This window comes from Pomacea canaliculata, linkage group LG11, assembly GCF_003073045.1.
Source record: "Pomacea canaliculata isolate SZHN2017 linkage group LG11, ASM307304v1, whole genome shotgun sequence".
Classification (NCBI taxonomy): Eukaryota; Metazoa; Mollusca; class Gastropoda; order Architaenioglossa; family Ampullariidae; genus Pomacea; species Pomacea canaliculata.
In genome coordinates this window covers 10,541,293-10,556,372 of record NC_037600.1, presented here as the reverse complement: position 1 = coordinate 10,556,372, position 15,080 = coordinate 10,541,293, and the positions used below count along the sequence as shown (strand labels likewise).

General features: G+C 39.8%; 1 protein-coding gene across 1 annotated transcript; it reads right to left on the bottom strand.

Moving 5' to 3' along the window:
• Positions 1-10,371: 10,371 nt before the first annotated feature.
• LOC112575718 (WAP four-disulfide core domain protein 3-like) lies at positions 10,372-13,822 on the bottom strand. The gene is made up of 5 exons (XM_025257711.1): positions 13,731-13,822; positions 12,031-12,054; positions 11,141-11,239; positions 10,849-10,920; positions 10,372-10,586 (listed from the first exon to the last, which is right to left on the bottom strand). Exons 1-5 carry the CDS (start codon positions 13,774-13,776, stop codon positions 10,450-10,452), a joined length of 378 nt encoding a protein of 125 aa, XP_025113496.1. The 5' UTR covers positions 13,777-13,822; the 3' UTR covers positions 10,372-10,449.
• Between the last annotated feature and the right edge of the window lie 1,258 nt (positions 13,823-15,080).

Genomic DNA, 15,080 nt, shown 5'->3' with positions numbered 1-15,080 from the left:
GCTTTGTGAATCCAAGGAAAAGGTCACTATGATCTCATTGAATCATCGAAGGCATCGAAAATGCCTCCTAATTTATCAGCTTTTAAGTTTAAAAAATAGTCAGCGTACCGAGTCTTCACATACTCAAGAGAAGTACCTGTCGTAAAAGCAACACATCTGAGCCAGAAATAACTTCATACTTACGCAAAGCTTTAGGGACTTTGTAAGCTATATGGAAACAAAAGAGAGAAAAACACACGAAATTATTTATGTACATTTTTAGGCGTGCCTACGCGAACACATACACAAACACACATCGCCCAGCAGTAGCAGTCAATAGAAAAAATATGCAACGCTTTGACATTTTGGAAAATTTATTTTTTAATGTACGTTATTAAGGAACCAAACACTATATAGAATGTTATCCTAAAAGAGTTGTTTACAAACGTGACACTATAATAAATGATGTATAAAAGTCGTTATTCATTCATTCATTCATTCATTTATTTGATTAAAATTGAGGGAAGGAACGTCTCTGCTGCGTCAGAGGAGACAACCGCGTTTTCTTATTTTTTCTAACTGCAAATCACACTTACTTCCCTTTGACCATACCGTGCACTGCTTTCATGATATCTAAATCTGCTGCACTCTGCGCGGTTTATTTACTATTTATTATTGTGAAGGAATCATCATAGCTCCTACGTTCCCGGGTTGTCTTTCTTTACCTTGAATACATTTCCGAGTAGACAACTTTTATTACCTTTGTCAACTTGCATCCGCCTTAATCACCTTGAAGTTTCGGCACGCGAGCCAATCGACCAATTATTTGCACGCAGATCTAGTTACAGCTCTGCGAAACTTTAATATTGAATAATATCAGTGATGTTAGAATCTTCACACAAAAACTGAATTATTTATTTTCTTTTTTAGATTTCTCACGTGTTGTGGCATTTGTTACGAGGTGGGTTAATTCCTTGTATTGTAAATGCTTTGTGGATCCAGGGAAAAGGTCACTCGCTCCCTCCCTCCCATCCGCAGACTTACACACATCACCATCTGGTCTCATTGAATCACCGAAGGCATTGAAAATACCTCCTAATTTATCAGCTTTTAATTTTAAAAAATAGTCAGTGAACCGAGTCTTCACAAACTCGAGAGAAGTACCTGTCGTAAAAGAAATACATGTGAGCCAGAAATAACTTCATACTTACGCAAAGCTTTAGGGACTTTGTAAGCTATATGGAAACAAAAGAGAGAAAAACACATGAAATTAGTTATGTACATTTTTAGGCGTGCATACGTGAACGCGCACACAGACACATCGCCCAGCAGTAGCAATAGAAAAAGTATGCAAGTCTTCGGCATTTTGGAAAATTTATTTTTTAATGTACGTTATTAAGGAACCAAACACTATATCCAATGTTATCCTTAAATAGTGATTTACAAACGAGACACTATAATAAATGATGTCCAAAACTCGTTATTCGTTCATTCATTTATTTGATTAAAATTGAGGGAAAGAACGTCGCATAGACGGCTTTGTCAGAGGAGACAACCGCGTTTCCTTCTTTTGTCTGCTGCAAATCACACTTACTTCCCTTTGACCGTACCGTTCACAGCTCTATTGCTATCTATATCTACAGTGCTCTGCGCGGTTTATTTACTTATTTATTATAGTGAAGAAATCATCATACCTGTTACGTCATGAGGTTGTCTTTACCTTGAATACGTTTCCGAGTAGACAACTTTTATTACCTAGGTCAACTTGCATCCGTCTCAATCACCTAGAAGTTTCCTCACGCAAGCCAATCGACAAATCATTTGCACCCGGATCTTTCCCTCGGATGAGACTGTCATCATTCCTTTTTTTTTCAGTAATATTGGATTATAGGCGAACGTGTTTACGTTTAGGTGTTAACGCTGCCTACAGCCTTTTTAAATTTCTAATTTTTCGGAGACAGACTGAGTACATGAGTTCTTTTAACCGCTAAGCCTTTCAGAGAGAGAATCCTAATGCAGCCGTCGGCGGGTTTTTTTTTTTTTGTTTTTTTTTTTCTATTTCAGATTAATCGGAAGCAGCTCATACAGGATGCTGACACATTTTATTTTTACATCAATGTAACGTCATCAAGTACGAAATTTTCTGCCTTCTTACGTCATCAAAGTTTCACTCTCCCCACCCCTATCATCATTTACACCCTTTAACCCTTGCAAGTCAGTTCCACGTGATTTGCGTCTCCAAGAAACTCTCCATATGCTTTCATTTTTTTCCATTATCTTCATGCATCCTTTATGCATCTAACAATATTTTTTCTTGAAGCTTAGTGAGCCACGTCACCAAAAACGGAAATGTTTCTATTTTATGTTTCTTTTCTTCCTGATATACCGCTCTCACATTTATAACAAAGAGAGTTGGCTTTGTTTCTTTCTGTTTTTATTAATTTTTACTTTTCATGTTGATCTTGCTGGTCAGCTATATTAATTACTCTTTTGTTCTTATTTTTATTATCATTAGATAATGAAGGGAGAATTCCACAAGAGATGCTAAAGCATTTGCCCAAGCAGTTTTGTTGAGATTTCTTTACTTTTTCGGAACAGACACTATTGTTTTAGTCTTTCTTCCTTTGGAACCATCTTGGGTTAGTTAAATATCTTTTTTTTCTTCGATATTTCTGTCTGCTTCTGATGTTTCTTCTAATAACAGCAACAATTTTGTGGTGTTTTCATTTTGTTCTTTGAAAAATTTTTAATAACAATGACGACTGCATCAGACGAGCCAAACGACAGATAATGTACAGTGTGCATGAATGACTTTAAGGTACCAAAGATTTTACCACGTGGACGTCTTCTGAGTAGAAATGTGTCATTTCCTGGATGGACATGAAGCCAGACGCCGGATGTCCGTTATGTAGATGTCTTATAGCAGAAGTGCAAGGGCAGATAAATCAAACTACAATGATAGAACAGAACAGAATCCCACAATCACAACCCCCAGAATCCCAGAAGAACACAAGAAATGCATTGTAGGGATAGTACTGAAGAAAATTAAGTCGAGTCAAAATCTGCCATAATGTGACCTTTATTACTTTTAAAATAAAATCTTTTCACTACGCGAACGTTTGAATACCGCGGTCATATTGTAACGTAAATTTCGAGCCACAAGTACTTCCTGGGGTGTGACTCGGTACTCGTCTTTGTCTGAACTACACTCAGCCGCTTGGTAGAAAAGCCGGATGTGAAAACACACACACACACACAGAAATCAGCTTTTCTCTATTAAGCACACGGCCAAAACACTTGTTTCAATTCATACTGAAGTCCCACACCCACCCGCCACACACACCCGCTTTGGCTTATTACTTATGTCGAGACAAAAATCTTTAAAAGTAGACTGAGAAAAGACCGTATTAAGTTACAAGTTTTACAGGTAAGGACACCTCGTCTTGAATACGATTTCTCCAAACGATTTCTGTCACTGAATCTGTGTCATTAATATTTCCTTTCAATAACACTGCGTCCATTGCGGACCCTGCAATCTCCTCATCGACTCAAAGCTGAGAGCTTGAAATGCGTGGAAAACAAAATCAAGAAAAAAATAAGTTCTTCAGACATTACAAAACAAGGATGTTTGTTGGTGACAGTTCTCTGTATGGCGTTAGTCTCGTTATTTCTGGAAATATTTCAGATTTTACACTCTGCTGATGGGGGACAAGTGAACATGCAAAAGAGAAACATCCTATTGACCTCTGTTTACATGATGAGGACGACGGTTGATTGGTTAACGAAGTGAGTTTGATTTTTCACACACAAAGGAGTGCGGTTCTGTGCAGAGATAGTCATTCAGAAGAAAACTTTTTCTGCCATCAACCTGTCAACACACACAAATGCTTTATAAAAATTGTCATTTTCATGGAAAGAAAATACATAAAAACAATAGCTCACTAGGAGAATAGACTATTGGCTTTATTTGGATATTTGTATCATTTTACAGTTTAAAGCTGAACTATTCAGAGTAACCACTGACTAGAGCATTTCATAGTATAGTGCCTAAGGTGTAGTTGGGACTGTCAACTGACTCCATAAGAAACAAAGATTTAACGTTTCTGTAACGTAGCGTGACGCCACAATGCGTTGTAAGCTCTCAAAACGTCACATGCTTATCGCTGATGATATTTAAAGATACGAAGCTACGGCTGTCGAGAAAGGAGTAATTACTTTTATTGAAAAACATCCCTAAATCTTTTTATTTTGCTTTGCTTTTGTGTATTCGTTCTTTGGGTAGAGTGTGTGTATGTCTTTAACTTTCCTTTTGTTCGCCAGCCCTAGTATACACTTAGGGTTACAACACAGTGTTGGAACGCGGGTTAAGAGCTGAGTACCTAAAGTTAGGGTTAGGGGTAAGATTAGTTTTAAAGGTTAGGTGGTGTGGTAGCAACAAAGGAAATCCTAAGAAAAGACTGCATGCTGATGTACAACTCGGTGATAAAAGGAAAGTCTCGTCATCCGCATGGCGATTGCAAGTCTTCTTACCGCGAGACATATTTTGCGTGTACTTCAAAATTATTGGTTGACCGGCGGCCCAGAACGGCCCTACATAGGCTGTCGACAACACCGTGCACCGTTTGACCCAGTTGAAAAGGTGAGCATCACCGGTCCAGGATGAGTTTAAATCACTCACTGGTTCGAGATCCACCGATTTTGTAGTATTTTGATTGTCAACACTTCCTGTTCAAATAAAACAAGCAGAAATAATAATAGATATATATATAGATATTATCTTAAAAAGTAGATGGACCATATCGTGACTTCAGTTTATTCTTTCTCTCTATGCAAGTAGTATTTGTGAGATGTGTATTTGGAAAATGAAGCGAGCGTTATCAGACACTTTTACAGAAGTAGTATCTGAGCTTGTCACTAACACCATGCAGTGCGCATGGGTCCGGGATCGGAGTGAAGAACATAAGCTAGTTGGGGGTCAATATGATAAAATGGATCCAATTGCTGACCTGGTTACATTCGAAAGAATGTTGAGAAGAATTGTGATCTTCAGTGTAGTTATCGGGCCACTACTACAAGCTCTCAGACATTCATTCTCTGTTTATTTCTTGAAGACATTCATGTCTTTTCTTGCTGTTTGGGTTGCCAGGTGGTGGTATATCTGTTGGTGTTGCCAAAGACAATGACCACAGAACGACAGCGGCAGAAAAAGTAGAATCCATCGTCAACGGGGGCACCAGTCTGGAGCAAACCACATGGCCTTTGACACTGGTTGTAAAGTCAGTAGGCTCAAGTATAGCCTCAATTCTGACCTTACGAAAATGTTAATTTTAAGTAAGCCCGAGCATAATATTTACTCCAGACTATATGAGTTGTAAACTAATTAACTACATGTAAAACGAACCTCAGTAGAGTTAGGTAATATATAAAATTGTTACTTACCATGGGACTCTCCGTTTGACTCAAATGTCATATTTTTACATTAAGACCGCACAAGAACAACGCTCACCACCTGTAGTCTCACTCTACAAGTCTACAACACATACCACTTGATGGCCTGCACCTTCCCAGTGAGCTGGAATGCGGGAAAAAGTTGATGAGAGGTTTAGCGAGATTCTCGGAAGATCCCGCAGCTCGCACGTTCCCCGTCAGGTCATCTGCTACAAAGACGGAGCCACCAGTCAAAAGTCCCATGCACGTGCAGCCACACGTGGATCGGGCTTGGGCAGAGGTCACAGTGTGTGTGTGACTTTGTCGCGTGCCCGTGATGGACGTCATCTTCACGCAGGCGCAGCCAGGTGGTAGATGAGGCGACAGGAGATCTGTAGAAATACAAATAAAAAGTAGAAATAAAAAAAGTACACTATGAAACTACTTTGTGATCACTTGTAACAAAGAGGAGACACCTTAGGATGCAACGAGGTGTGTGCTGAAAGCAATGAGAGAAGAAGCTCTCCATAAAACTGTTACTCAGAAAGGGAGCCAGCAAAACACCCCTTATATCAGTCGTTATTCTAAGCCTTTGCAGTGCTCACACGCTTGTTTATTTAATATTCTTTGCGAATTGTGCTTCATTCACAATAACAATGCCATTGATCATAGACAGCAGTACATCATTGGCAGTACACCGAATCAGTCTCTTGTCGTCTCCTCCACTCTTCTTCACTTCTCTGTTTAATCTCCCAGTACTTTTGCTCTCGAGCTCTTCTCTTGTCCTGCTGGTCTTGACATTGATTAGTCTTCTGCTTTCAGTCACTTTCCTTTCCTCTGTCTTTTTGCCAGGGCCTTAGAAGTTAGCCATTTCTTGTGCTGTTTTCCTTTTTTCACCAGAAACGTCGTGTGTGCAGGAAGTCGTCCAGGTCTCTTGCAAGCCTGTCCAGTGGTTGGCTACTGTTTCTTCCAGGAGTCCCTCCAATGTCTCAAACCTGTATTTAACTTCATCAGTGAACTGTTCTTGTTTTCTACGAACTCTAAAGAACTTCAATGTGTAATTTGGTGTTGGTGCGGTCTATCTGATGTGTCATTGGAAGGACCTCAGCTTTTTGTTCATGGTTGCCCACAAGCAGTTGGTGGTCCGTGGCTGCATCTGGCGTCCTTGCTTTACTCTGACAACTCCATCAGACGCCTTTCTAAACTGGCGAGTAATATTGATGTGATCGATCTGGGTGGTGTTTTTATGTTCATTCTGGTGAAGTCCAAGTGGTCTTCTGAATAGTATTTTCTGATATCAGTAATGCAATAATATCACACTTTATTTACACACATAATTCTATAATTTTAGGAACCGTAAATATTTCCTGCTGCAGAAGTGTGTACAAGGAAAAACACCAATATTTTTACTACTGACCTAAGACTTCATGTATAGAGCAATCACAAAGAAATATCGCAATTATAGAAAGTGTTACTCACACTATGATGACTGTGTTAGGTCACAAGAAGTGTGCGCATGTTGGTCACAGTACTGACTGCCCCACCCTGGCAGAGACCGAAGTTGACACTGTCAAGCGGTTGACACAGTGAGAGAATCGGGTGGAACAAACAGCTTTAATCACAGTTCACAAGAGACTTCATCGATTGGGTACAAAGGTGCTCTGAATGATGGCACTCGCTGATTGGTTTGTTTGTGTGTGCTTCAAGTCATTCACATGATTGTCGGAAAAGTGAAGAAGTCAACGGAAGGGAAACTCTATCGAGACTTTTGTATTTTGAAGTGGAGCATGATGTATCGTATGTGTTTGTTATAGCCCCCGAGAACTGAATCTGCTGTCTGTCATTTAGTGTCATTTACTTCATTTAACTAATTTAGGATTCTTTGTTTTCTTTATTTTTAAAAACATTTATTTGATTTCGTAGGTTTCCTATATGTTTGATTACAATAAATTAAAGGCCATAATCTAGCTTCTCTACTACAGATGTAGTAAACGGCAGTTCTTATGCGAAATCGGCTTCTACTACTAGATTGTAACGGTTGAGTGCACATATTAGTCATTGTCATGATAACACTATGAACCATTAAAGTATTTTTTAAGATACGTTGGTCACTAGAAGTATGCTATAAGTTTAAGGAAGTGAACGTTTCCACGCGCCGAGAGGCCACCATACCAAAACGAGGACCGTGCATCAATTCCTATCTGAACATCGGGGGACAGCAGCATCAGGAGCACCTTGCAGTGGAAAACGGCCTTTGGCCTATTCGCGGTTACCAATCATTTCATTGCAGCCATCGACATTTATTTATTTCACATGTGAAGACACTTGCGTTTCCAAATCTACTTCTTCGGAACCAGTTTCCGATCCTTCCCAATGATTCCCTTTTGAAAAAAAAAGAGAATTGTACTCAATAATTCATGAAGTATCAGCGTTTATCGGCTGTATAAATTAAAAGCGCAAAGCACTGAAATAGGAACAAAAATGTTTACACAGTACTAACACTATTACCCTCAGCAAATATTTTTCTACCGTGATACACTTTCATGTTTTTCTACTGAGGATCCTTCTGCTGGCAAACCTTTTTAATGGATAAGACTCTCTTTGCAGAAAGTATGACTATAATTATCTTCAGTGCTGTGTTCCTGTGTGTTAAACATATCTGCTTGTTGTAGGGCGGACTTCATGCGATCAGTTAAAACAGTTTAGGCCAATTAATTTCTTTTTACTCTCGTTTTGGATAATATAATATTGACTAATATTTATCATTTGTGTTAAAAAAATGTTTTAAGAGAATTGAAATTTTCAATTCATTACAAACCAGCAGGACCTGTATTAAATATGGCGGAAGAGATTTGATTTTGATCCTTTTTCCCCACAATATAATAAATTCCGGCAGCTGACAATAATTTTGAACTTTGGTCAACCTTCCAACGAGCCAAAACGAAATCCCACAAAAAACAAACCACAACTTGCTGTCTCCATGGAGACACTGATAGCGGATTCGTGATAGAAAGTCTTTCATTTGAAAAAAAAGTTGCCTTTCCTTGTGTTCTTGTAACAGAATTTTGTATTAGACAGGCTTTTTTACAACTCTTCGACAATACCTCGGAAACATCAATATTGAGAATAATACAATAAAGACAAGTTTGTGAGTGACGTTGACGACTTCAAAGAAAGGCAATTCAGACATGTTGTTATAAACTTTGTTTGCCCTTGTATAATATTTTAGCTCAGTGCAAATTGTTTTGGAATTTTTATCTTTACGTTCTCTGAAAGGAATCATCGATCCACGTAAAAGCACGAGAAGAACACTTCTTGACTTGTCTGACACAATAACGTCTGACTGTGTCTGCTCTGCGATCTGGTTCTTTTATTTGTTTCTTATTTGTTTCTTATTTGCCTCTGTGCGTAGAAACTATCTAAACTCTACTGGACAAGCTTCAGAAGGCTCAGAAAAACGATTTTCTATTGTCTTCCGTAAGTTAAGGTGAAACTCCTCTGAAATCTTCGCTGGCTGTGATAAAACAAGTATAAAAAGTAGGTTGACTGGCTCTCGAGAAAGCAAAGAAAGAGAAATAATGGTACAAAGAATGCCGACATAACATCAGCAATAAAAAAACAGGTTCTGCAGGTAAGGCGAGCCTTCACATGTGATGACAAAACTGAAGAGTGTCGATTAGGTCTAGCGTAAACAGAATTGTGGAACTTAGGATGCATCGCCGCAAGGGATGTCCACAAAGGACAGAAAGCAGATGGCAGAGCGGCAAGACATCAGAAAGTTCATCCTTTGCTGCCACTTATCAGATCACACAATAGTATATAGACACATTTTATTGAAAAGTATTTCTATTACTTATTTCTAACTAGACATTAGAAGGAGAGTAAACATAAACAAACATCAATTAATAATGTGTATTTATAAGCCTCATATGTCGATGTACTGTCTAAGCTCAGGTGTGCTTGTGAAACATGGTATAGATGGTGGCACCTCTCGTGAGTAGCAGTGGGGTGAACTACATTAATAACTTCCACAGGCTTCAAGTGTACATTTGTTTTTGAGTCTAAATATCATCTGTGCTGAGCATTCCACTGTATTGTAAATAAGTGTTTGTTATCTGTGCTTGTAACGCTGATCACTCGGCGCACTTGAGGTAAGGATCCGTATGTGAGTTTTGTCTCGGACTTTGTGGTCTCCTTATTTTCTGTTTGTCAGACACAACCACTTCTGTTGATTGTAAGTATCCTGATGTAGACATGCATCTACTGTGTTTCTGAATTATCTATCTATTAGGTGAGACGATTATTTTAAATTGCAAAACACTTTGTGTAGACTGGTAGCCCTGACAATTGGTTGGACGATACTTTGTATGGTCACTTGGATCACCTGATTTATGTATTGGTATTACTTTTGCTTGTTTAAGGTGCATTGGAAGGTAAGATTTATCAATACAGAGGTTATACAGGTAAGTCATGGTTTCAGTAATGGCCGGTGCTGAGAGCTTTAGAATTTTGCTGTCGATGCTGTCTGGTCCTCTGGTGTTGGTATCTTTGAGTTTGGTAAGTGTCTGAGATACTTCCAATATAGTCATTGGGGGAATGGAGAGAGCGGTATCAACTTGTTTTGAGTTACAGAAGCTTTGTAGCTTGTCTAGCTTGTTTTCTTGTGATTTATCGTTTAAGACTACATTGGTAGCAATTCCTGCAAAATATGCGTTCAGTGTGTTAGATAATATTGTATTTGTCGAACGGTTTGTCTTGACTTGTTGGTTAATTCATTGATGGCTTTCCAGATCAGTTTAGTGTTCTTTTCGCATTCTATGACTTTGCTAAAGTAGATTTTCATTTTGCTTCGTTTCATAACGGTGACAATATTTCTCAGAGAAGAATAAGAGGTGAATAAGTGAGCCAACAATAAATCACTCTTTTTGTACAAGCAGTACAAAAGCAACGCGTGGAACATTCGAATCTTCAGTCATTTTTTTTATTCTTCCACCTCCGTATGTTCAAACGAGAAGTAAACTTATTTTCTTCGAACTTAGATGGCTAAATGGCCTTCTTGCAGACCAGGTTGCATCCCTCAGGACAGCACTTCTCATCGGACGCACACGAGGCGTCCACCGCTGCAGCTGTTGGCAGAAGCACACAGATGCCAACCATCCCACTGGGCGCTGGACAGCTTCCTGTTCGTTAAAAAAGGAGATAAAACAGCTGTAAACATGAAAATATCATATGGCGTGCCTACTCTCCCCCCCCCCCCCATCTACTGCTTTGTTGTATCGTGGTTAAACATTTAATGGCTTAAGTTCTTGACAAACATGTCAAAACAATAATTCCGGGGTTTGCTATTTCCTTCAGATGATTCCCAAAGGTATGTTTAATAAAATGTTGGTAATTGAGGAAGGAGGGAACTCAAACTGGCGAAGTAATGTAAAGCCCGCCTACCTGCGTGAACTTGGGGGGAAACCACTGGCGCCTTACACTTCTTGCCGCAACCTTCTGAGCAGCATTTCAACCCTGTGACGTCACAACAATACACTGTATCATGATCTGATATAGGATCATGGAAATATAGGTTGATTCGATGTTTCGAAATCTTTCTAAGACTCACCAATTACAAATGTCACTTATCTTAGTAATATTACTTGCATTCACATTTACACGTACACGCACGCGTACGTGCGCGCACACACATAAATACGCACATCCCCCTTTATAGTCGAAGGTGTAGACTGACCTGCTGCACACTCGGAGTCATAGATGCAGTTGACATTAGGATCGAAAATGCAGATGCCAGCGTCTCCGGAAGGTTCTGGGCACTGCCCTGGTCTTTCACCTGTTCAAAGGTGATAAATGTTTTGCATTAGTGATAGTTCACTTTGATCCAACCTTTCTTTTAACGCAGATTAACAACCGTTTTCACCAGATCGTTGTCTCTCTCTCCCCCTCTCTTGCTCTCTCTCACACACGGACACGCTCACGCTCACGCTAACGCTCTCACACACACACACACGCGCGCGCGCGCGCACGCGCACGCACACGCACACGCTCACGCACACGCACACGCACACGCACACGCACACGCACACGCACACGCACACGCACACGCACACACACGCACACGCATCCAATATCTTCCTGAATGTAATTACATGTTCGTTCCTTTGTGAACGATTTTTTGTTGAGCAACAGAGTTTCGTGATGCTGTGTCATTTCGGTTTATATTTTGCTAGTCCGCGAGTTAGTTACCAGTTCTGTGAAACGTTAATATTGAATCTATATCAGCGATGTTAGAATCTTCACACAAAAAACGGCAATTATTTATTTGCTTTTTCTTTAGATTTCTCACGTATCGTGGCATTTTTATTAGGTGCGGCTTATACCTTGTATGTAAATGCTTGTGGTCCAGGGAAAAGTCACTCCCTCCCTCCCTCACTTCTGCAGACTTACACATATCCCCATCTGAGCTCCCTGAATCACCGAAAGGCATCAAAAAAATACCTCCTAATTTATCAGCTTTTAATTTTAAAAAAATAGTCAGTGTACGAGTCTTCAACAAGCTCAAAGAGTAATACCTGTCGTAAAAGCAATACATGTGAGGCCAGAAAATAACTTCCAGATACTTACGCAAAGCTTTAGGGACTTTGTAAGCTATATGGAAACAAAAAGAGATGAAAACACACGAAATTATTATTTATGATACATTTTTAGGTCGTAGCATACGAGAACTACACAACACACACACGTCGCCCAGCACTAGCAGTCAATAGAAAAAATATGTCAACGCTTTTGGCCATTGGAAAAAATTTATTTTTACTGATTATCGTTATTAAGAACCAAACACTATGTCGAATGTTATCCTAAAAGAGTTAATTACAAATGAGACATAAATGATGTCCAAAACTCGTTATTCATTCATTCATTTATTTGATTAAAATTGAGGTAAAGAACGTCGCTTAGACTGTTGTGTCAGAGGAGACAACCGCGTTTCCTTCTTTTGTCTGACTGCAAAGTACATTTACTTCCCTTTGACCGTTCCGTGTACAGCTTTTACGATATCTAAATCTGCAGCGCTCTGCGGTTATTTATTAATTATTTATTATAGTGAAGGAATCATCATACCTGCTACGTCATGAGGTTGTCTTTACCTTGAATACGTTTCCGAGTAGACAACTTTTATTACCTATGTCAACTTGCATCCGTCTCAATCACCTAAAAGTTTCGTCACGCGAGCCAATCGACCAATCATTTGCACCCGGATCTTTCCCTCGGATGAGACTGTCATCATTCCTTTTTTTCAGTAATATAGGGCATTATAGGCAAACGTGTTAACGCTGCCTACGGCCTTTTAAACTTCTAATTATTCGGAGACAGAATGAGTACATGAGTTGGGTTTTGTTTTTTTGGTTTTTTTTTTTTTCATTTCAGATTAATCTGAAGCAGCTCAGACAGGATGCTGACACATTTTATTTGGATATCACTGTAAAGTCATCAAGTACGAAATTTTCTGCCTTCTTATGTCATCAAAGTTTCACTCTCCACCCCCCTCCCATCCTTTACACCCTTTAACCCTTGCAAGGTCTGGTCCCCGTGATTTCCGTCTACGAGAGACTTTCCATATGCTTTCATTGAGATTTTTTTTTTTTTCATTATCTTTATGCATCCTTTATGCATCTAACAATATTTTTCCTTGAAGCCCAGTCAGCCACGTCACCAAAAACAAAACTGATAATCCCTGGCCTTTGTCAGGGGTCACGACCTCGCAATGATAAATTACTTTTACCTGAGGTCTTCAAAGTCTAATCAGATAATTTCTCAGCAAAGATTTAAAGATGCATGATCAGAATTCGACAGAGAATGATGTGCATATAATATTTAAACCAACTCACCCAGAGAATACTATTTCAACGGACATAACCGAAAATTGTGTGCGATCGTAATTGTATGAAAATGATTTGTAATAGGTTTGTGACCGGTTGGAGTGTTATTTTAATGAGCTTACGTAGTAAGCCACGTTCTCAGGCAAAGCATTTTGCCGATAATTTATCTCAAACCCACAATAATAAACTTGCTTTCTTTTTTATTTTTTAGCTAATTTAATGACAACTGCGGCAGTTGCACGAAAGCTATCCCTTGTACCGCTGTTGACTTCATGTTTGAGACCACGTCTGGCAAAGGTCCTACATGACGATGATATAAATCGTTGCCAAACGTCGTGAAACTTTTGTCAAGATTTTTTCCGGTTTAATCTGACATCTAAATCTGCTCAATAAAGCTGAATTAAACTTAGCTGTTAGAGAAGGAATTGGGGCTAAAGATAAACTTACCCGAAGCCCCAACGATGGCCACACAGATGAGGAGACACAGCTTCATGTTGATGGACGAGGACAAGGTTGACTGTCACACACCTCAGCTGAGACTGCTCTTGTACCCTCACCTGTTGTCTTTTATACTGGACGCGGCGGCGCACCTGTAAACAGCACTGCCTTTTGTGTGTGTGTGCGCGCACTTGTGTGGGTACATGTGTGCAGGCCTTACAAGAGGGATGGGCATGGAGGGAGGGAGGGTGTATCCGGCCCTGCGTATATGGGCCCAGCCTTGGTCAATAATTTTTTTTTTTTAAATACAATAGCGCTGCCTATCGTGCGTGCGTTGCGTGCGTGCGTGCGTGCGTGCGTGCGTGCGTGCGTGCCTGTGTGTGTGTTTTGTGTGTGCGTGCGTGCACGCGCTGGTGTGGGTCCATGTGTGAATGTACATACATTCAGGCCTATTCAGGAAGTATAATAGTATGCATGAATATTACGACAATACAACCTGTATCTAGGGTTGTAGAAGCGTGGGACCGATTACAGAATGCACACACAGCTGTTCATGCAGGACTTGAAGCAAAATTCACCTCTTTTTTATTATTACTTTTCGTGCGACGATTAATGCTATGCTGCTCTTTCATCATCTTAATCGTTGTTGTCGTCTTCATCATTACCATCATCATCATCACTATCATAAATTTTGTTGAGGAGTATAGGAACCTCTTGTCCCATACAGCTAGTGATTGTTATGCTGCCCGATGTAAAGGGGATGCTGACTCAAATATTTGCCTTACGACCTTGTGACCGATATCTGGCTCCTGATAGAAACTGTTTAGTTAGATAGGTTTACTTAGGATGCATGTTTGTAAAGTACGTGTCACCGGAGGTCATTCTTGACGGGTAGATGGGAGCGTGAGACAGGCGAAAGACAGGTGAGGCAGATCCAGGTTTTGGATTTCCAGGTGAATCAAGCTGACTAAACCTCACATTTCGTGATATAAATGTGCGCTTGCTAGGAAGCTAGGAGTGGAGGGACTATGAGAGGAGTGGAGGGACTGTCTCCAGATTATGTACGCAAGTGAGTGATATTATCAACTTCTGTAAGGTGAGACCAGATGCACGTGCGCCTGCAAGCACGGACACACGTTCGCCTACACACACACACACTCACGCATGCACACACAAACACAACTAGTTCTCCATAATGTTCTCTTCACACAAAACAACACGCAAATACACATTTGTTAACGTGTTTGCATCGCTTGAATAAATTAGTGATCGATAAAGTGGATGCTTTGGTCAATAAAATATAGGATCATAAACAAAAGCTGACAAAGCACCCGAGGCGCTAAAACTGATTTTTAATTC

Coding starts and splice junctions, on each gene's coding strand:
- LOC112575718 (XM_025257711.1), bottom strand. CDS start 13,776: ATGAAGCTGTGTCTCCTCATCTGTGTGGCCATCGTTGGGGCTTCGG. Junction 12,055..13,730: donor GGCCATCGTTGGGGCTTCGG/GTAAGTTTATCT, acceptor GTTTCCATATAG/CTTACAAAGTCCCTAAAGCT. Junction 11,240..12,030: donor CAAAGTCCCTAAAGCTTTGC/GTAAGTATCTGG, acceptor ACCTTTGAACAG/GTGAAAGACCAGGGCAGTGC.